At 33.1% G+C, this 22,739-nt stretch overlaps 1 protein-coding gene across 1 annotated transcript in view; it reads right to left on the reverse strand.

The window, feature by feature from the left end:
* Window positions 1-22,739, reverse strand: part of Dpyd (dihydropyrimidine dehydrogenase) — an 803,780-nt gene that overhangs the window by 408,713 nt on the left and 372,328 nt on the right. Inside the window, exon 13 of the mRNA XM_026401392.2 lies at window positions 7,051-7,266. Within this exon, the coding sequence (XP_026257177.2) occupies window positions 7,051-7,266 (216 nt within the window). The remainder of the gene's footprint in view (window positions 1-7,050; window positions 7,267-22,739) is intronic.

Raw genomic sequence — 22,739 nt, forward strand, 5'->3', positions numbered from 1 at the left:
TGTGCCTCTTCTAAGCTTCTGCCTCAAAACCACTTGGAATTTCTCCTCTGGCCTTTTTGGAACCAGTAACACTACTTTGTGAATAAGCCCTGTATAGCCACTTTGAAGACCATATGGAGATAATGGACTTGCCATGCCAACTTAGGATCCAGACTGTGGAAGAAGAGCCAGTCACCAGTCCACCACCAGCCAGTCTGTCAAGTGACTGCAAATACACGAGTGAAAACTAGTAACACCAGTGGAGCAAGGGCTAGCCAATCCCCTGAGCCCTGACAGCATTGCCAAACTATAGAAACAGAGAAAGTAACTTATTGCTGTTTCAAACTAAATTGTGGGATAATATGATATGTAATAATAGAGAAATGATACAAAATCTTTATGCTTGCTAGCATAGCAAATTTAAAAATGTGTAGCATTGTCTTTGAGATTGTGAGTTAGGCAGAAGCTTGAAAAACCAAGAGTAGGCTGTTAGTAAATGCTGGAAAAATGTCGAACAAACTGTTTGCAGAGGCTTAAAATGTGCTAAGAAAATTTTTAATGGGGGCTGGGGAAAGAGCCAAAAACATTGTTGGGGATAATTCAAAAATATAAAACATACTTAATGCATTTATGGATCTGACGAAGAAAATTTCTAGACAGAATGTTGGAAGTATCAGTAAAATGTATATAACCAAGTATAATATGAAAATAAAGAGCTGAAGGAGGATATATTTAATTTGCTAAACAAAACTTAGACCAAGTCAAAAAGTGCCAGTGCTGGCTCAGCTAGAAGATAAAGCTATTCTTTATTATAAGTCTCTCCTATATGAAAAAAAAAAGATTTTCAAAGGAAATTACCTTACAGTAAATATTACATCAAGAATGTTTTAGTAAGACTGTTTTAACTTTAGGATGATTCCAGGCAGGTCCTAGTAGAATCTTAGGTAGAAAATAAGAAAATAGGATATCCACTGTGAGTGAGGACTAAAACAACAATTAAAAAGAAAGAGAGGATTGGGGATCTTAACCTTCTTTTCAGGCGTAGGAATATGCTGCGAACATGGACCATCATTGGCAATTTACTGGGTGTGGGGGAAAACCTCAAAATCAACAGCCCAGAGGACAGAGACATAGTAGGTAGGAAAAAAATAAATGAAGAAATCACTACCAGGGAGCAGAACTGGATCCTAAATAGAAACTTCCCCCATCCCTAGAGTTCAGAGCCCTGAAAAAGTGCTAAACTATTTCAAAATTGCTATAGACATTTGAATGCTATGTGTCTTCCATTTCTCCTATTCCTGAATGAGAGTAGTGTGGTTGGCTTGACCATGGTGTTTTATGTTGGGAGTATGGGGAACAGATAACTTGTTTCAAAGTAACTTCAGATGCATTGGGACCCAGTGAGGTCACAAGGTCATGGAAGTTCAGCCTAATGTCATTAATCAAGGTATTTTAGTTTCTTAGAAAGAGTTGGATGTACTTTTGCTTGTGGGAAGAATATAAAATTATTATTAGTAGAGGACAAGTGAAGACTGGAAAGGTGGTTAGAATCTGTATTCCTGTCCCTTTGTGATATGATTTGTGATTCTTTTGTCAATAATGGATGGTTTATATTTCTTGAATATAAACTGATTTTGTGACTTGCTTTGATCAAAAGAATATGATAGGAGCACACTGAGTGCTTTAGAGTCTTCATCTCAATAGGTCTTATAGCTTCCATTCTTGCTCCCCTTAGAACATTGCTACTACCTTGTGAACAAGTCCAAACTAGCCTTCTTGAAAATGAAACACCATAAGGAAAGAAAGACAATGAAGAGACAGAGAGGAACTCAGCAATTACAGCAATCCCACTTGAGGCTCCAGATTCCTTACAATATTTTGCCAGTCCCCAGGCATCTACCAGAGGACTACAAATGCATGAATGAGCCCTGAAGACACAATGTGAAGCAGAAGAACTGTTCACATGAGCTCAGCCCAAATTTCCAACATATATGATTGTGAGTAAATAGGTAGTTGTGTTAAGTCCAGGGTAATTTATTTAAATTTCTCAGCCCATTACTTCATCTGAAAACAAAACAATATCTAGCTTACAGGGATATTGTGTAAATTAAGCAAGATAAACTATGAAAAACATTTAGTCTGTGCATTCTAAGCACTGGATAAATGGTAGTGAATATGTGAATAACAACGATAACTATGGAAAACCATAACAACCTATACTTTTGAACAATATGTTCACAATAGTGATCTAGAAGCAACTTTGCATAGAAACTAGAGTCTCTCAGGCCAAAGTTCTTTTCTGTACACTATACTTTCTGTCAATAATTGTTCGCCATTCTTTAGGGTATTTTTTTTTTTTACTGGGGGTGGGCAGACTGTGTTTTAAAATCAATTTATTTGTATTGAATTGCACTAATTCATTACGTAATATTTCAGAGAGCAGAACTATAGATAAAACATAGATGAAACTCATGAGAAGGCTGTTTTGGAGTCAATAAAATAGATCTTTCCATAGCTATCACAGGCTGCATTGCCTTAAAAATGTAGTATATTCCATGTCACTATAAGTGTCCATGAGCAAGTTACATTTCTTCTGTCAGGACTACTGATGCATGAGCTTACATAATTGGGCCAGATGATTTTTATGTCTTTTCCTAATATGTGGTACTTATTCTGTTTTCTCAATAATCCTCTACATTTTAAAGGCTTATTCAAAAACCGAAATCTTAAAGTATAATCCATGCATGTAGAAATTTCACTGACATTTTCATCTTTAGACTGGTACAGATGTATTATAGAAACAACATAGGATATGAAAATTTTTGAATTGGCCTTTTCACCTTTGATTTAGATCAATACTCAGAATAGTCAATTGTTTTATGTGTTAACTATCTGTTCATATGGCTGGGGAAAAAACTCAATATGCTGGTGACAAAAATCTATTTATTCATTTATTAATTCATTTATCCAATGAATATTCATGAAACATTTATCAAACCTTCCTATAAACTAAGCATTGTGCTGTGTAGTATAAGGTTGTATTTTACAGAAACAGCTACAATCAATACTTTGACACCAAAGAAATAATGAAGAGTCTTAAATATTTTAGGGTTTTTAGTTTTCTGTATTTTATGTATTAGAGACCCATTTTACCTATCTATTTACCTAATCATTTAATATTTATTACAATGTTACATATTCATTCAAGGCTTTTTCTTACTAAAAATTACAACATATATGTACATTTGGAATACACAATATGAATTCTCAGGACACAATTCAGAGACATGATTAATAAAAACAAAACGTTTTGATCCATTTCCTATCAATATAATGTGAACAGAGATCATGGGATTATTTTATGTGAAGTCCAAAACATTTCTAGTACTCCTAGTTAAAAAGAGCACCTCTCTGTTTTGTTATGTTAATTTAGTTTTAATTAGGTTTGACAGGTTGATTTCTCTCCCAACTTTTTAATTTAAACTTGAACTGAATATTAATTTATGCAATATAATTTTATTTTAAATATTATTTTATCATTCTTAAAAACATAAATAGAATATCAAGAAAAGCAATTTAGTTATTTTGGGAAATTTTTAGACTGATTTGGAATGGAAGAATATAGTTAATAAAAGCCATCTTTGATGTTATTTAACACAAAAGCAAACATAGATCTTTTTATATTTGACATTAAAAATCTGATCATTTGCCTCCCTAAAGAAAGCACATACAGTTTTTATACAGACTGCACAGTAAAGAATAATAATATTTCTGTTTACTGAGATATCAACTGGCATTTCACTGTAAGTCAATGGTCTATCGTTGCTACAGCGTATTAGACCTCAATCTGGCATCTACAAATGTCAAGAGTATAAAAAAAATATAGGATGAAAATCAAAAGCATGTTCTGAACTCCCACAAAAAAAAAAAGGGAAACAAAGTTCACCTAAACGTATTTGCTGCAGAAATCAGTGCAATATTCAGCTGTCAATCTAGAAAAACAAGGGAGCCACACTGTCAGTAGGACAGGATAATAAAATTTCCAGCAGATGTTCAGGCAGGGCTCTAATTTTTTACTGAACTCCCTTGGTAAGCATTTAATTTCTTTATCATATGCAGCCTCGGCAAATTGTACTTCATCAAAACTGTATTGTGAAATATTAATATTTCATATGATAACAAAACTCTATAGACTAACCTTTGTCATATGAAAAGCATCCAAATTTCAAATGTCAAGATTCTGAATTTTAATACATTTTAAATAGATTCTTGAATTGGCATAATAAATTATAATAAGACTAATCTCAATTGGTATGCTATAATGTTACACAAATGTATAGTACATATAATGCTTTAATAGATGTCTTTGGTAAAAGTCTGCAGGAAAAAAAACAAATAAAATGGTGTATGCTACAACATTTCATCAGTAAGAAATCCATAATACATAATTATATATGTGTAACATTTAATCACTAATTAGGGACAATATAAAAAAAAACAAATACAGTTCTTTATCAGGAAAATGGGATATTCTGCATACTTATGTATAGGAAGTGATCTTTTTTGAAAATGACATTATATAAATGCAAGGTAGCTTCGTTATTTTTGTCATTTAAAATCAGCAAAATGTGTTTAAAATAGTCTTTTCACATTTTTTTTTATATTCACTAGCAAAAGAAGTAAAGTAGGAAGTCTGAAAAGCCCCCCTTCGTTATGTTTCATGTGCCAAATTTAATTTGCATTTGTTCATAACTCCCCTTTTGAACCAGCATCACAGACTTCTGAATTGGTAGATTAAATTTAAATTGGAGGTTTAGGAGAAAGTTAGCTTCCACATTTATTTCTGCTGGTGATCCTAATAAAGGCAAGTGCTCCTGGGTTACTGAAAGACACAGCATCACAAATCAATGCATGTCACCAACAGAGGAAAGACTGATGTTTCTGATTAATCAGAACTCAATTTCTGCAAGCAAAGAAAATCCAAAGCAAATTCCTTTTTGCCTAATTCTTCACTTATACCTGTTTAAACCACCTATCTCAGTTTTCACATATGTATTATAAAATAGCATAACAGGTATAGTCATTCAATGCTATCTGAGACTGTTTTCCTCAACAGATTGAACATTTGATTACAGTTCTCCAGTAACTCTTAAAGGATGGGTTGAAAAAAAAGACAAATATGCTATTAATATTCTACAAGATTGTAAATAATTTATTCATGATATTCTAAAGTGGAATCCAGTTTATTCTGTTCATTTTTACACTTTGTTTAATAAAAGGCTTTCTAAAGAGTCAGTTGATTTATTTGAATAAAACCCTCTTTGTATTTAAATATAAAAATCTTTAAGAAATATGTTTTCTCAGCACTGATTTTTCTAAGTTTTGAAGATTCTATGGATTTTCTTGACCACACTTATACATAGCATCTTGTAAAGCTGTCAGAGGAAGACAGCTGTAATGTTTTACCCATAATAATGCTAGCTATTGATCCTAGTAAGAGAAGAAAGAGGGAGAGAATGTGCTTAATGGGGCATGTTTGTTCTCTATTATTTTCTTTGCCTAAGGATAAGGCTGGTTTAAATAATGATACTCTTTTCTTAGTTGCTAGATTCACACATTCTTATACATTAATTATAACTAAGTACCAGTTAGTACTAAATACATTGAGTGGCTTAGCAACTAAAATTTTTATCAATAAATGGCCTAAGAAATGTTAAATTCTGCTGTTGTCTTTTTAAAGCTGTCTATGGATATCACATTCCACTGCATAAATGGTCCTACTCTGAAAAAAATGCATATATATGGTTTGTGTACTTCAGATAACCAATCTCAACTTTAATATGTAGTTTATTTCCTACTAAGTATGTCCACTTGTGGTCTGGGTAGACTGATAATATCTCATGAAACTCAGGGTATCTGTTTATTTGAAAAACTTACTATATTCAAAATCATGAAGAATCTTATTACAAACACCAACAAATATAGTGAGGGATTCTTTATACATTATCTGGACCCCAGAATTTTGTATAAACCAAGTTCATGGTCTCCTTAACTTCAAGTTGAAGCATATGTACACACATCTAGAAATCACAAAACAATAATGTCACAAAACAATAATGTCAAAAAACAATTAAAAATAGAACTAACATATAATCCAGTAATCCTAGTATTTGTTATATATCTAAAACAAATAAAATCAATATGTCCAAAACATCGGCACTTCCATGTTCATTGAAGCACTATTCGCAGCAATCAAGAAATGGGAACAACCTAAGTCCATTGGTAGTATGTAAAATGGAATATACTGTTCATCCATAAAATGAAGGATAGCCTATCATTTTCATCCATGCAATGATATGGGTGGTACTAGAGATTATTACATTAAGTGAAATAAGCTAGATATAAGCAAACATGTATTTCATGATTTCACTCAAATGTTAAAAAAGTTTATCTCATAGAGACTGGGGGTAGAATGGTGGTTACCAGAGGCTGAAGAGTGTCGGAGAAAAGGAGAAAGGATGGGGAGGGTTGATTAACGGATACTAAGCCACAGTTAGATAGAAGTTCTGGAGTATTACATTGCATAGTAGGATGACCATAGAAAACAATAATGTACTGTATATTTGAAAAAAAGAAGAAAGAAATTCGATTATTTTAACCATTAAGAAACCATAAATGTTCGAAGAGATAGATATATTTAGCCTGATTTAAACATTACACAACATATACATATATCAAAACATTACATAGTATTCTATTAATATGTATAATTTTCATGTGTTTCAATAAAGAAAAAATGAAGAGTGTATGGTTAAGTGAAAAGTCACTTTTATAATATTTATACTTTTGATGCTTCCTATACAATACAAAATGAGAAATATATGCGATACCCCTGCTTCCACAGAATAGATGGGCTGAAAGGAAGTTAAAGCCTATTGTGTTATGACAATATATAGTTAATAGTTTAATAATTATTATATCTTGGTCATTATACTCACATTATATATTACTTATGCCTTAATTAAAGTACATACTATACATTTAGGCATGACTTCAAAAATATATTCTTACCTTATCAAGAGAGAAAGTTTTGGTCAAGGCAAAAGCCCATCCAGCTTCAAAAGCTCTTCGGATCATTGATGAGTTAGTAGCTGGGGTTGCACTAGCAAGACCAAAAGGATTTATAAACTTCAATCCAGCCATTTCCACACTAATGTCCACCAGATCAATAGGAGTGTAAAAGAGGGGTAGTTCGGGCTTGGCAGAAACTGAAGCTCCATATTGTGACTGCAAAAAACAAAGAGTCAATAATTGCTATATCACATCTGAATTATCTATATAATTGTTTTATAAAAATCACTTCAACACAGCATTTGAATTCATATAGATTACATCAGTCTGTTTACAATGATGAAAACTGGCTACAAGTCAGTTAGCAGTGAACCAAATTCATATGTAATTATCATTCTTTTCTAATCTAAAAGGCAGTATAGAGAGTATTAACAAATAAAAATCAATTAAACAAACACACAACTCTATTTAAAACATACTGAGTTTCAAACACAAAAGGGAATAATTTTAGAATTTATCTCCCTGGTTCCATTAACCCAGCTTCTTTGTACTTAATTTATGAAAATGTCTTAGTGCTCAGAGATATGGGCAACAGAAAGTCAGAGGCCTAAATTCAATTTCCAGTAATCTCACTACTGCTTATGTGATTTTAGGAAGCTACCTAACATGTCCTTGTGTTTTTTCCTCCATAGTTTTCAGTAAAGCAGTAGGAATGCCAGCTGCCTAATTTCCTGCCCCATGGGGATATTGGAAAATGCAGGAAATGATAAGCTAGAGGGAGACATCTAATTGGGAAAGTGGATAATGTACTCACGTGCATTAGGGGAGTATTTTTTTTTTTCAGAAACTAAACAGGTAACAAACAATTTATGTCAAAATCTTAAGTTGGCACTAAAACCTGCATACTAACTTTTGTTAAAGGATCATGTAATAAGGCTACCTTGCAGTATAACTGTAACTGACATAAATACATATGTATATGGTACACTGAAGCATAGTAGAAGTTTCCTAAATGTCCTTTCCTCCCTTTCTCCTCTTCCTCGTTTTCTGCCCTTCCCTTCCTTCCCCCCCTTACTTTTTTTCTCTGTTTATCTCTAAAAGACAAATAATACTGGAAAATACAAAAAAAAAAAGGATGAATTTTCTCAGCCAAAGTATTTACTGAATGGATAGGGCTAGTTAATTCAAAAGTAGAACTTCTTTCTCTTGTGAATCATCACTCAAAAGAAAAGTTATTTGAGCAGAACTTTAATTTTATAGGAGTGTGTCTTGTGTAGATAAAGATTTCCATGACTTGCATAGAAATTACTTCTAGGCCTTCACCATTTATAATGCAAAGTAAAGTTCACTTAATATGTAAAAACGCATCCAACTTGCCAATTGAAAGACTATTATGTTTCCAGTCTTGCAAAAAAGATGCTTCATGGTATCCAGCCTTCAACTATGGCAGACACGTACAGCCAGGGATATGCTGGGTTTCCAGGATATTATTCTTTCTTTATTCCCCTCACCATTTTTTTTTTTTTTTGTGTGTGTGTATACGTGTGTCTCTAGGGATGGAACCCAGGACCTCCCACATGCAAAAGCACTCTATCACTGAGGTACATCCCCAGACCTACAAGGCACATTTCTGAGTATTTGATAGTCAATATGTGAACATAATTTCTCCTGCCCTCACAAAGAATTGCAATACCATTAAAAGGAATATGAAAAAGAAAATAACTAGAATGTATAATATAGGGAATTGGAGATTGGAAATTTATGAGGTGAGTATATGTGCATGCTTGTGTCGATGTAGGTATGTATAAAATGGACATGGGAGACAACCACTTTTGGTTGATATTTGCTTGTTTTGGGTACTGGGGATTGAACCAGTCCTTTTTACTTTTTGAGTTTGGGATAAAGTCTAAGTTTCTAAGGGCCTAAGTTGCTGAGGCTGGCATCAAACTTATAATCCTCCTGCCTCAGGCTCCCTTCACTGGGATTACAGGCATGTACCACCACATCTAGCTAGAAAATCACTCATGATAGTATTTTCTTAGCTCTGTGTTACCATTATTTAAATTGAATCAAGCAAGTTTTAGGCTACACTAATGAGTAATTTCCTGACGTGAGAGGAAGAGATTAGAAAACACTGGGAAAATTTTAGAAACAATTTCCTTATGTTCAGAATCTCAGAAACAGAAACAACCCTGGGAACCTCTGTGTCTAATATCCATAGCAGAGATACATGTGGTCCTGCATACTTTATTAGATAAAATGAATGAAGCTACAAGTTTTCTTCTCTTTTTTTATGGCTCTTTACTGAAATATGTAACCTCTTTAATCTTATAGATGAATTTAGTTTGTTTCAAGTAGTAGCTATATATGGCACTAGGCAACAACAAATAGGTAGGTATATGTCTGGCTCAATTTGCATTGGCTAATTTGTGTAGTTTTGAATAAATAGATCATTGTCACAAAATCCGTAAGATTATAACCTTAATAACTAGAAAAAAATAATTTGGACAAGATTTTGCAAGATTTCTCTTAGGTTTGAAACAAAACAAAATGCAATATACCAAATCACACAAGTAACAAAATGTAAACTTACACATATACACAGACTCTTTCACATGAGAAGTACATTTCTCATAAAATACACATTTTATTTATAAAATTGCTACTGCTGTGCATTTGTATATGATATAACCTAAAACTCTGCTGTAACAGGTCTGCATGTAATTTTGGCTTCTTGATTCTTTGTTGCAATGCAATGCTGCTCCCCTTTGTCCTCTGGCTTAGGGAACTCAGAGTCTCAATTTCTGGTCTCACCACAAGCCAATTCTTCCCAAATCCCAAATGCAAACTCCAGTTTGGGATTTCTTAGAAAATTCAAACCTTCAAAGGTGGACATTTGGCCCTACTTCCAATTAAACTGTTAAAATGTATCTGTGTATTCCTTCCTAAAAAATGTGCATACAGATTTTCAATTTCAGACAATACCATCTTTCTAGTCACCCAATACTGTTAATAAATCACATATATTTTAAAAAAACAAACAAACCAGATATCAACCAATAGAGACTAGTTCCATGACAGTTTACCCTACAAGGGAATGCTTGCTAGCATCAGAAACAACAAGAGGAAATGAATGTATTGGCCTGAGAGTTTTGTTATGTACTCAGACAAGTATGAGGTGATACTATATATAAATGTTCAGGTTTCAGTAAATATATACATGTAAATATCTCTCTTTATTCTCTCAAGTAATATAATGAGCAGAATTATCTCTCAGAATAAAAGTTTAGATGACTTATGATTTTAGAATTTTGCTTACTGTATTTTTAATGTTTTCAGTAATGGACCCAATTGTTTTAGTCAGTTTTTTAATAGCTGTGACTAAATGATCTAACCAGAACAATTTTAAGGAGGAAAAGTTTATTTGTGAGATTCAGAGGTGTTAGTCCAGAGAAGGCTGGCTTCATTCCACAGGGCTCAAGGTGAGGCTAAACATCATGGCGGAAGAGTATAGCAGAGGGAAGCAGCTCACATGGTGGTCAGGAAGCAAAGAGAGAGACTCCAGATTCAAAATATATACCCCATAGCTATGCCCCCAATTCCTACCTCCTCCAGCTACAACCTACCACTTCAATTAACACAGTTAATCCCTATCAGGGAATTAATTCAAATATGTGTGAACACCTTTATTCACATTAATTAAGATTCTCACAATCCTAATATTTTTCCTCTGAACCTTCTTGCATTGTCTCACATGTGGGCTTTGGGGGGTACACCTCACATCCAAACCATAACAATTTACATGAGATATTAAAAAGAAGATTAAAACAATTTTTTAAAACTTTTGCATTATTAATTGACAATTTATAATCACATACATTTATGGGGTACAAAGTAATGTTATAGTTTATGAATATGATGTGGAATAATTAAATCAAGTTAGGGACATGCTCATTACCTCAAATACTTAACAATTTTTTTGTGATAAGAGCATTTGAAATTTATTATTAGCAATTCTCAAATACAAAATACTCTTAATTATCTTCAACATGCTAGTACAATATATTTCAAAAATACTTCTCCTGTTTGAGATCTGGCACCCATTGACCACCACTTGCCCCTTTTTCCATCCCCTAACTTCTGTTAACTACCATTCTACTCTCTTTTCTGAGTTCAGTTGTTCTGGGTTCCACACATGAGAACATGTAGTATCTTTTTCTCTGTGCCTGGCTTACTTCACTCCACACAATGCTGTCCAGTTTAACCTAAGTTTTCACAAATGACAGAATTTCTTATTTTGTTTTTTTTAAAAAAAGATTCCAATATGTATGCACACCTTTATTCATTAATCAGTTGAGGGACAGTTAGGTTGATTATATAACTTGCCTATAGTGAATGGAACTTCTATGCACATTAGAGTACAGGCACCTCTTTGACATACTGATTTCAATTATTGGGAGTAAATACCTAGGAGTAGAATGGGTAGATCAATAGAAATTCTATTTTTTTAAAGGAACCTCCCTCCATACAATTTTCCACAAGATGTGCTAATTTACATTTCCACCAACAATGTGCAGTGATCCCCTTTTCTCCATAGCCTCAGCAATACTTCTTATCTTTCATGTTTTTGATAATAGCCAGTTTATAGGAATGAGATGACATCTCATTACAGTTCTAATTGCATTTCTCTAGTGATTAGGAATAGTAATCCTTTTTTATATATATATACATACATTGGCCATTTGTATGTCCCCTTTGAGAAATGTCTATTTAGTTCCTTTGTTTATTTTTAAATTATTTTTTCTTGCTCTTATATATTTTGAATATTAACCCCTTACTCAATATATAAGTTGGATATATTTTCTCTCAATCCATAGATAAACTTTGAAAACCACTGTTTTCTTTGCAGCACTTCTTGCACTTTTTATTTTGGCATAATCTCATTTGTCTATTTTTGTTTTTCTCAAATGTGCTTTTCAGGTCAAATTCAGAATATCTTTGCCCAGATGAATGGCATGTGGTTTCCCTCTGTTTTCTTCCAGTACTTTTTTAAGGTTTTTAGTCCCACATTTAAGTCTTCAGTCCATTTTGAATGGATTTTTGTGTACAGTGTGAGGTAGTATCCCTTTCTATTCTTCTGCATGTGGATATACAGTTTCTCTAAAATCATGTATTGAAGTGACTCTCCTTTCCCAAATGCATATTTCTTGAAAAATCATTTGACCATACACATGTGGGCTCATTTCTGGGCTCCCTATTCTGTTACATTGGTAGGTGTTCCTTTTCTTTCTTTCTTTCTTTCTTTCTTTCTTTCTTTCTTTCTTTCTTTCTTTCTTTCTTTTTTCTGTTCATAGCTTGCTTAAAATAATTTTTGAAAAGAAGCAATAATACTCTAAAAACCATCAAGAGAAGATCCAGGTTAAAAGGCTGCTCATTAGTGTCCTCCAAGATGGCTCTCAATTGACATTTCAGTGACATTATTATTTCTAAAAGTTAAAAAAAATACAGAACTCAAACAGCCAAAGAGATGATCTACTTTAAAAGCTTTATCTTACCAAGAGAAAACCAAAGGAAGGTAAATGGATAACAGTAAGTTACTCAGTGGCAAAACCACCACAACATATATATGTTTTCTGTGTTGTTGGCTGATGATTGTAAGTCACCCTTTAGAAACAAAATCTTTCAGTCATTCTTTCTCAACCTCTTTGGTTGCTCAACATACACTTAATGGGAAAAAAACAAAAAACAAAAACAAAAGAAAACTGAAAAGAAAAGAATGTAAAGTCATAAAGAACTGAAGTGAGGATGATAAAAATGGCAAATTTTTATCTAGGAAAATCTAGATGTCCAGCTCTTAGAACATAAAAATAAGGAGTAACATTGCTATTTTAGAAGCTTTTGCCAGACATGTGAGACTTTGAAAATGAGAGAGATGTCTAAAGATCATTTTCTTTTATAGTTTGCTTTTTTCCCCCCCTCAGGATTTTTTTTTTCCTGAAGAGACTGAGTAAAGATTTTAGTCACTTAAAATACAATTCTAAAAATTAACTTGATGGTATAGATTTTGAGAAGTCCCAAATGTATAGAGGCTACACTTAAATGTTCTCATTTCATTCCCATCTGTAAATTTCTTTGAGGTCCTTCACTACAGAATAAACAATAAACTGCTTACATTATATAATCCCAATTTTGACTTTGGTTCTTCACCCTCTACTCTTACTAATCTCATCTTCTACCATTTTATAATGCATATATTATTATGCTTCAGTTTATTAAAATATTTTCAATATTTAAAAATATCATTAATGCATCTATGTATCTGGACTTTTTTCATGAAGTATTATTTTCTACTTGGTTTAAATGCTTTGAAATTTTCAGTTAAGCCTTCCTGATTCAGTCCAGCTGTGATTTCTGCTGGGAAACTTATATAGCTCCGCACAAGTAAAATTATTTCTTCTTAATATTCTGTACTTGTGAGATATATATATCCTGCTTAATTTAATTTCAGTACCTAGCATAAGACTTGGCAGAAAGATGCTCAAAATATTTGTTGAATGTATTAGACTAGAAACCTTGGAAACTTAGCCTCTTTTTCACATCAATTTCCAGTAAGGTGATAATGAATGTAGACGAAATAATCATTAACTTTATTTCAAATATGCAAAAGTCCATTATTCCATGATTCTAATGTAAAGATTCTCCAAAGAGCCATCTAGTGGGAATAGTCAGTAACTGCTCTGGGTTTGTAAGTCATGGTGCTATATAAATATATACATTTTATAATTCAATAACATAAAGTGAGTTAAAGATTCACCAACTTCACAATTTTGTTAGGATCCTACCTAAAGTATAACATTTTTCTACATTCCTTGACTTTTTACTCCTAGTTTTTAATGGACAACCAATTGGTCATAAGCAACAGAAACTAGCCCCAGATGGTTATTATGAGGATACAGAACAATCTCATGAAATTCAAGCAGGCATGTGGCGGGACCTCCAGAAGAGGCTAAAAATTCTCAAGGAAAGCCATAAGATCCAGCTCTCTCTTTTCTTCTCTTCAAGCCTCTCCTATCTTACATAAGCATTATTTCTCCAAAACATAAATATCCTCAATGTTAGAAAATAATAAATGTTTTTCATGATGGTTTGATTTGAGTACACATATAGCACATATGCCCACATATTGAAAAAAAGAACTTATCAAAAATATAAATCCATTCCTTTCTCTCTCCAATTGGCTTCCCCTACTTCTTTATCCATATTGATTGATATTACATTGGTCCAGCCCATTCATTTTCTACTTTAAACTTAAGAAACATCAGGAGAGTTTTAAAAATTCTGATGTGAACACCAAGTACCCTTCAAACAATGATTACATTATAATTTCTTGAGTGGGACCCAGACATTCTTAACAATCTCTTCAAAGAATCACATTGTACACAGAAGGCTGAGAACCACTTCTCTGGTCATATGAATTCTCTTTCCAATTCCTAATTCTCAAGCGAGGGACACAGTCTTGGCCATGACTGTGGTAGATGTCTACCTTATTCAGCTAAGTGGCTACTAAGGGTCTGTGCAAGGGCACAAAATATCGTGGAAGCTGGGCAGATACTCTAAAAGGTACTCTTGTGGAGCCCCCATCTGCTTATCAAGAATCATAGCCAGTAAGCACAAACACATGTGTAAAAGCCAAGGCTTACTATAAAAATAGGACACTAAGTATATCCTGCAAGTCAATGAGACACTTGTCCAAGTAAGACTTTGTGCCAGAACCAGTGATTGGTATTTTCTATTTATTCCCTTTGTGAAAATTGTGACTCTTGAAAGAAGGCCTTATTCTCTTATGAACGATGAAGAAAGTGAGATTCAAGGAAAGTAAATAGCTTTTTGCTCTTTCTAAAGTAAGCAATTATTAAGTGGTACATGAAGACCTGTCTCAGATCTTAGACCTACTACAATATATCAAGCTATCTCCATCTTATATAAACATTGTTTTTCTGAAATATTAATGTCCTCAAAAGTAAAAACTAACCTAAAAGTTTTCTGTGATTTGATTGCACACACACACAGAGCACATATAAAAACACACTGAACAAATCTTTTTAGAAATAGAATGTATATACTATTCAAATATTATTACTATAATTAATCACAATAGCTTTAATTTGAGAATACAAGTAAAAATAAGTAGAGTCTTACACTATAAATACCTCACATTTGACCAGTATATTATCGTCATCATGAGATACTTTTACCTGGTTGGATCATGGAATTTTAGCAGAGACATTTGCATATAAAATGGTTATGCTGTTGGGGAAATGCAACTCACATTGCAATGATGTCTATCAATTGCATTTTTCCCTAATTTGATTTAAAAGAATGATTCTTTTCTTAAAAATGAGAAAAGAACTACTGAAATGAAGACTATTGGTAGTATTATATTTGATTAAGGGGGAATAAATCATCACTACTATGTTCCCTAAGATATAACATCATCAAACAGCTTTTGCTTACTCATTTATTTATATTCCATTGTGGTATAACTACAATGGACTCTCTCTTGGGATACAGATGTTCTAGAAGCACACATCTGAGAATACTTTAAGGAACAGAATAAATAATACATGTAGCTACTTAGATTAATTCATAGATGGATTAATGCATCAATTAACTGCAGATCACTTACTTCACCCTCATAGAAAACAACTACTGAGGAGAGAAACCTTACAGAAAGAAATTAATTTGGATTAGCTACTTCCATGATGGAAAGGCTTAGGTCCAATGTCTATAATTATAATATACAATCGGATTTTATTTCTCCATTTTGAGAAATTACTACTTATAATGAAAACTTTAGAAAAGATATGAGACTATAGAAAATTTTCTTCAAAATAATGATCCCATTTTATTAAATTCTTTAAAGAATTCTATTCACAGTATCTTTGAGCTGAATGCTTATAACTTGGGCATAGAATAAGGCTAGAAAATTAAATTACATTTAATTTAAATACAGGTTGTCTTTTTCCATCTAAATAACTCTATCACCACCCCAACCAACCAGCTATTTAGCAACTGAAGGTAGTATCATGCAAGTTTCTTCCTCTTCAACAACAAAATATGATTACCTCCTTAGTTCTTCCTGTTTATCAAAAACCAAAAGTCTATATTTTATTTTTGGTGTCTCTTCTCTCTCATTTCCCATTTCTTTTCTTCCAGAAACCTAACGATTTCTGTCATTACTTCTAGGGACTATTTCTTATTAGTTCCCCCATTTTCCTTGTCTCATACTTAAATCCACTCTTTACTTTGTACCAGAGTAGCCCTTTAAAAACAAATTTGACACACTCAAAACTTCATTAGTTTTTTTAATGGAAGTCATTAATATTCAAATGTTTTATTTTAGCCCACATGAAGTAGTCCTGTCTATCTAAACTTATCTTACGCCACTTTGTGTAAACTTACATATCAAGTAAACATATACATCAAATACACAGATCACATAGCATGTGGTTTCCACCAAGCTCTATATTTCACTGGATATTTATCTTCCTATTATATTCTTTCTTATCTTTTTATTTCCATGTCAACTCTTCTCCCCAGATTTTTTAGTAAACTAAAGTACTGCCACCAATGAAACCAGTGAACTGGTGAAATACGCTTTCTAAACCTTATGTTTCCCTTGATCTAGAATGTCTTTTTGGTTTAATCAACTTTTCTACAATATTTATCAAGTGCTTACTCTATGGCAGGCAGTGTGTCCAGATGTTAGGAACTCAATAATTAGCAAAATATATTTTGTTTGTTTAATTTTTTAAATTTATTAATCATTCAAAAACTGTTTCACTGTAACATTATTTTTTATTAATTACATATTAAAATATTGAAAATGATAATTATTGTATATGCCTTTTCCTCACAACTGTATTGAGGTATAATTGGTATATGAAAACAATTAATGCATATAATTTGGTGAGTACTATAATTTGAATATGGTTTGTCCCTACCAAAACTCATGTTAAGGTTTCAGTCACACACACAAAAATGTATACACACAAAGTTTATTTCTTTGAATTTTATGTATTCATTAACATGTTTTTGGTTATAATTATTCTTAATATTTTGTGTTTTAATTTTTGGACTAGTATTTTAATTTTTGGATCACAAATGTAGTATTATAATATTCTGTGTTTGTCTATATTTTTACTTTTCCCAATGATATGTATACGTTCTTATAGTTTTGCATTGCTATTTGTGATTATTTGTTTTAATTTGAAGAATTTTCTTCTATGTTTCTTGTAAAGCAGAATTAATAGTAACAAATTCCTTCAGTAATTGATTATCTGGAGACTATCTATATAAAATAATTTTCTCTTGATGTTTTCAAAACTGTTGTCTTTGACTTTGAACAATTTAGTTATGTCCGTATAAACTTCTTTGTATTTAACCCTATTTGGTGACTACTGATCTTAATTAACTTAAATGTCTATTTTCTTCCTCAAATTTGGGAAGTTTTCAGCCATTAATATTCTGGAAATCCATGTTCTTCCCAATCCTCCCTCTCTCTTGTTCAAGAAGCCTTTCTTTATGCTTTTTTTTTTTTTTTTTTTTTTTTTTGGCTACTGTGAATTTATGCTTTTTTTTTTTTTTGGCTACTGTGAATAAATAATTTCAAATGCCCTGTCTTGGATTTTATAATTATTTCTCTTACTTGATTAAGTCTACTCCTGAAGCTATTACATTTTTCCATTCAGTCATTATTATTTAGTTCTAAGATTTCTGCAGGTTTTTTAATTCCTTGCCTTTGTTTGTTTTTATTTTATACATATTGTTATTCTTGATATCTAGTTGTCTGTCCTCTTGATATTCAATGAGTTTTATTTAGACTATTATTCTGAATTATTTGTCAGGTAGTTTGTAGATGTCCGTTTCTTTAGAGTGTGTTACTAGAGATTTATTAGTTTCCTTTGGTGATATCATATTTCCCTGACTTTTCATCCTTATTGCTTTCATATCTGCACATTTGAGAAAGTGATCACCTACTTTTAGTCTTTACAAGTTGGCTTCCAAGGGAAAGTCTTCACGAGTCAGCTGTCATGGAATTCTAGTCTAGTCATCTTGTAACATCTGCAGGTGGGGCCAGTGTCCAGGATTTGATTTTAAGCAAATCTCAATGACATTCCATATGGTTTGGCAAGGCCATCAGGAAGGGCTTCCCATTAAGATACAATTGGCAGAAGCTGCTTTGTGTTAAGACAGGGCTGCTAGCTGGACTCTGTGGTTGGGTGGGGCTGCAAGTAGGACTCCCTGGGTGAATGAATTCCCTGCCTGGGTTCCACCTTCATGCATGGCTGTCAGGAGGGATTCTTCTGTCTGATGAAGCCTATCATGATTGCCTTGGTTCAGTGAAATCATTGGTGTGAGTTTACATGCACCACAAGATCTGTATTCTACTCACTGTGAGCTCCATCTTATTTCCCCGTTCTTTGCTGTCAACAGGGGTTTATCCTTGGCAATTTGTGAGAGAAAGCAGAAGTGGGCTCCTTAAGCAGTGCCTCAAAATGTGGACAGTTGAATATGTGCCTTGCCCACCCTCACATTGAAAAAACTATGTCTGACATGATCCTATTTTGGCATGGTGCTATACCTGCTTGGAGAATCAGTGATGTGGAAAAACTGTTCTCTTACCCCTTTTAATGTGTTTTCTCAGCTTTTGTACTCCACTGGAGGTCTATAACCTCTATGTTCTAATATTTTCACAAAGACATTCTTTCATGTTGCTCATGTTAAATCAGTATTTCTGTGAGTGGGCTAGTAGTAGGATTTCCCCTGTTCTACTATTCTATCTTTCTGAAATCACTCACAGAGTCTCCTTCCTCACAGCTTGCTGACATCATTTGTTGATATCTCTCACTAGTAAATTTTAATCTCTTGAATTATATACTACAGTGTGAAGATAAGAAAATGAGGAAGAATAACAAAGAAGCAAAGGAGGGTCTAAGTGTGCATATTTTCATGCAATTATGTATGTGCTTGAATGGCTTCTCAGAAGTAGAATACAGAGTATGTGGGTTAGGATGAAGTATGGCTGGGAACAGAGGGAGTCTATTTTTGGTGGATTCTTCAAGAAACATCTGAGTAAGTAGTGGAGTAATACATATATACATAATGAATAAAGGGGTCAATTTGTTTACCAACTGAACTACAGTAATAACATTCTTTTATATTACATTCCAGTTGTTGGATTTTAATTGTTAAGATAATGGCATGTCAACTACTACTCCCAACCTCTATTTCATACAATTCAAAGGGTCTGTTCAAAGGATAAAATAGAGAATTAATTTTATGAAATTGCTTTAACTTAAGACGTCCTCCCAAAATAAAAAAATAGCATGTTGACAAATTTTTTAAAGTGTCAATCAAGAAGGTAACGATTGCCATATTCAGAGGACTTGGGGCAAAGGTGGTGACACTGCTGACAAGATGTCAATGACTAGAGTCAGAAAAGCCTGGTGACCAGCACAGGGTGGTGCCTGACAGCAAATCCATGTAACACAAAGGAGTCTATATGATCAAAGAAAGAGTGATGAAGGTAAATAAAAGAAGCTGACATTTAAGAAAGGTGACAGCAGTGATGTTAAATATTAAGACTTGAAATAAAAAGCTCAAAATTGTAAGTCAACAACATACTAGCCAACACCTGCCTTTGTGTTAAATGATTAACTCTTGTATTTCTGGAAGAAGTCTCTGAAATAGGCTAAGGTGAGGACAGGACTCAGGGGAAAGACCTGTGCACATTAAAACAGGTTTAAAAAATCCCTGTAGTAAAGGAGGGTTGTGAAAATCAAATGAGCAAGATAACAAAGTATTAGAGTGCTCATTTCCATCCTTCCATTTTTATGTTAACTCTACCCCACCATTAAGCACCAGATCTTTTGGCAGTCCAAGTAATCTATCACCAATGGAACAAGTGATTCTATTCAGTTGGTTTCCTTAACCCTGTGTCCCCATAACCTAAAATATTTCAAAACATATCTATTTCTTCAACTGCGTCTATCAAGTGTTTAGTTATTTCAGGTGTTTTAATGGCTAAACTTCAACCATGCAGTAAGCACTATTCTAGGCATTGGGGATAGCAGAGAGAACAACAATGACAAGTAAGACTTGTACTACAGACCCTGGGCATATTATCTGGCACAGAATGACTCTGGTCTGTGGGAGATGATTTCAAATGAAACAAGGTAAATTTTGAAAACTGTGTGCATGTATTACAAAACGTCTAATACTATCTCCATTCAGAAGTAGAATTTTGTTTACTGACAGATTTATCTAAGTATTGTATTTTCCACTTACTCAGTTAGAACTCAAACAAAGATGAATTAGTATGGTATAATAAAGAAGAGTAAAGAAAAGTAGGGCTGAGAATTGAAAACCTTGGGTTTTAGCTCTGACATTACTATTACCTAGTTCCAATAACTTAAGAAAAGCAATACATCTTCATCTTTTACTGACCTTTATCACTCTTGCTTTGAACATAAGGAAATGCAATTACTCTTCCCCTACCACTCCTGCTTTGGAAGTTATTCCTGACTTTATCTCTGTGAGTACCTTTGATATCCTTCCTAAAACCCTTTCAGGTAATTATATTATGGTTCTATTCTCCTGAGTTAATCATTGTACTACTTATGCTTATTCTTTTAACATCTGCATCTCATCTTCTTAACTCATTTATTCAGTGGTTGAATCAAATAATCTCCATGGTCATATCCATCTCAACTAAATTAAGTACAGTGTTTCCAATTCATAAGATACGAAAAATGATTAATCCAAAGGCAAAATTTAATGTGAGTGCTATACACCTAAAATTAATCAGTACATAATGGTTATTGAATAAATTAAGTTCTTTATTTTTAACTTAGATTATTTGGGTTTTAGAACCATACACAATTGTAATGTTGTACCTTCCTTAGATAAAAATAGTGATACTCAAGGTATTGTATTGGTTACTTTAAAAGCTATGTCATTGAGCCGGGAATTCTACTGTGATTACATTGTTCTGTCTCAGAGCCATAGTGAGAAACCCAGAAAGGCAACACAAAGTCAGGACCCAGAGTCAGACTCTTGACTTTCAGGCTTCCATTACACTACACCTACCTGGATTTTTTTAAAAAAAATCTGGTCCTTCACAACTTAAGACTGTAATTTAATTTACTAGATCACTAAATGTAGAGGAACAAAGCTCTGGTCAAAACTATGAATTAGGATACTTTGCATCTGGATTTTTCTCAGCAAGCTAAGGGTTCTCTGTGCTTTGTTTTACTGTGATTTGTCATTAACTCCCAGCCCTAGGCATCAGGGCATGGGATCCACAGCATTTATAGTCCATTTGGACCTAGTGACATTGTGATGGCTACTTCTTCCACACACCATCAACATACACTGAAGTCCCCTGTGGCATGGATCAGATTTTTCAGATCTGATTATTATTTCTGCCCATTCTAATCTTGAGTTATCTCTGCCTGAAGTAGCAATCTACTGCTGTATTGGTAAGGAAATATTCTGCTTTTATAGAGACAATTTTATTTTAAATTACTTTTCAGGTCAAATACTGCCATTTAATAAAAGTTTGGGACCCTATACAAAGTAATAAAAGGCATTAAAATTACTTATTAGTCATGGTACTTTCTTTCCCTATCACCAACCAGATAGTTTTGTTTTGATAGCTCCATTAGGTACAGGCTCATTCCTCATTTTTTCCTTGATTTCCTTTTACAACAATATAGATGTTATTAAAAAGCAAATCCCTTCATACTCAAAAAGCTGCACATTATTACAAATAGAATTTTTAATAGAAAAGTGTCAAGTTGCTGATGCATCATAATTATTTTAAAACATTAGCTAGGGAACACACCACAAATTAACCTGAATATATTATCACAGAGGTAAATTCTATAGCCATTGCTATAGAATTTATTATATGTTTATTTATAAGCAGCTGAAATGGAATTCATTTTTCAATGACTGTAAGCAAATCCAACTTTACTACTTGCCATTGCAAGGGATAAAAATGAGATGACATGCATTTCCAATACTAGTTAAGTCTAAAGTCTCAGTTTCCAATGAGACTGGACTGAAGTCATCTTGACACTGTGATCTTGACGAAGTGGAAAACTTGGTATGGAAACAGCATTTAGCCATGACATACTTCAATATTATCTTTTGGAGGCTATTACTGTCTCAAACAGAATCCATTATGATTTAAAACTGTCTTTTTATTGATATTCTTTGTTTTTCAACCTGACAGTGGCCAATGATTTATATCAATCTTCTCTTAACATAAGAATTAAAGAGTTTGCAATATATCTTAAATTGAAGGACACTTTTTCAATAAGTCTCAAGATTTTAATACAGCTGTCATTTCAAAAGCCTTACCTCTTCTCAGTTGGAAAAGGTTTAGAGAAGAAGGCAGCTCAGTTGATAAGATTGTTTTTATCTGAAGCAGTGGAGGATTCAAAAATTAGTATGACATATCGATGATGCCTTTTTTTAAAAGACATTTTTATTCTTTAAGTGCAAAAACACTGCAGTCAGCTGTCAATCATTAACCACAAAAGGAAGTCCTTTGCCTGGCCAGGAGATTTGCAACTATACCAATGCTGGTAAACTAACCACCAAATTATAGCCTTTTCTCC

This window comes from Urocitellus parryii, chromosome 11 (genome assembly GCF_045843805.1).
Source record: "Urocitellus parryii isolate mUroPar1 chromosome 11, mUroPar1.hap1, whole genome shotgun sequence".
Lineage (NCBI taxonomy): Eukaryota > Metazoa > Chordata > Mammalia > Rodentia > Sciuridae > Urocitellus > Urocitellus parryii.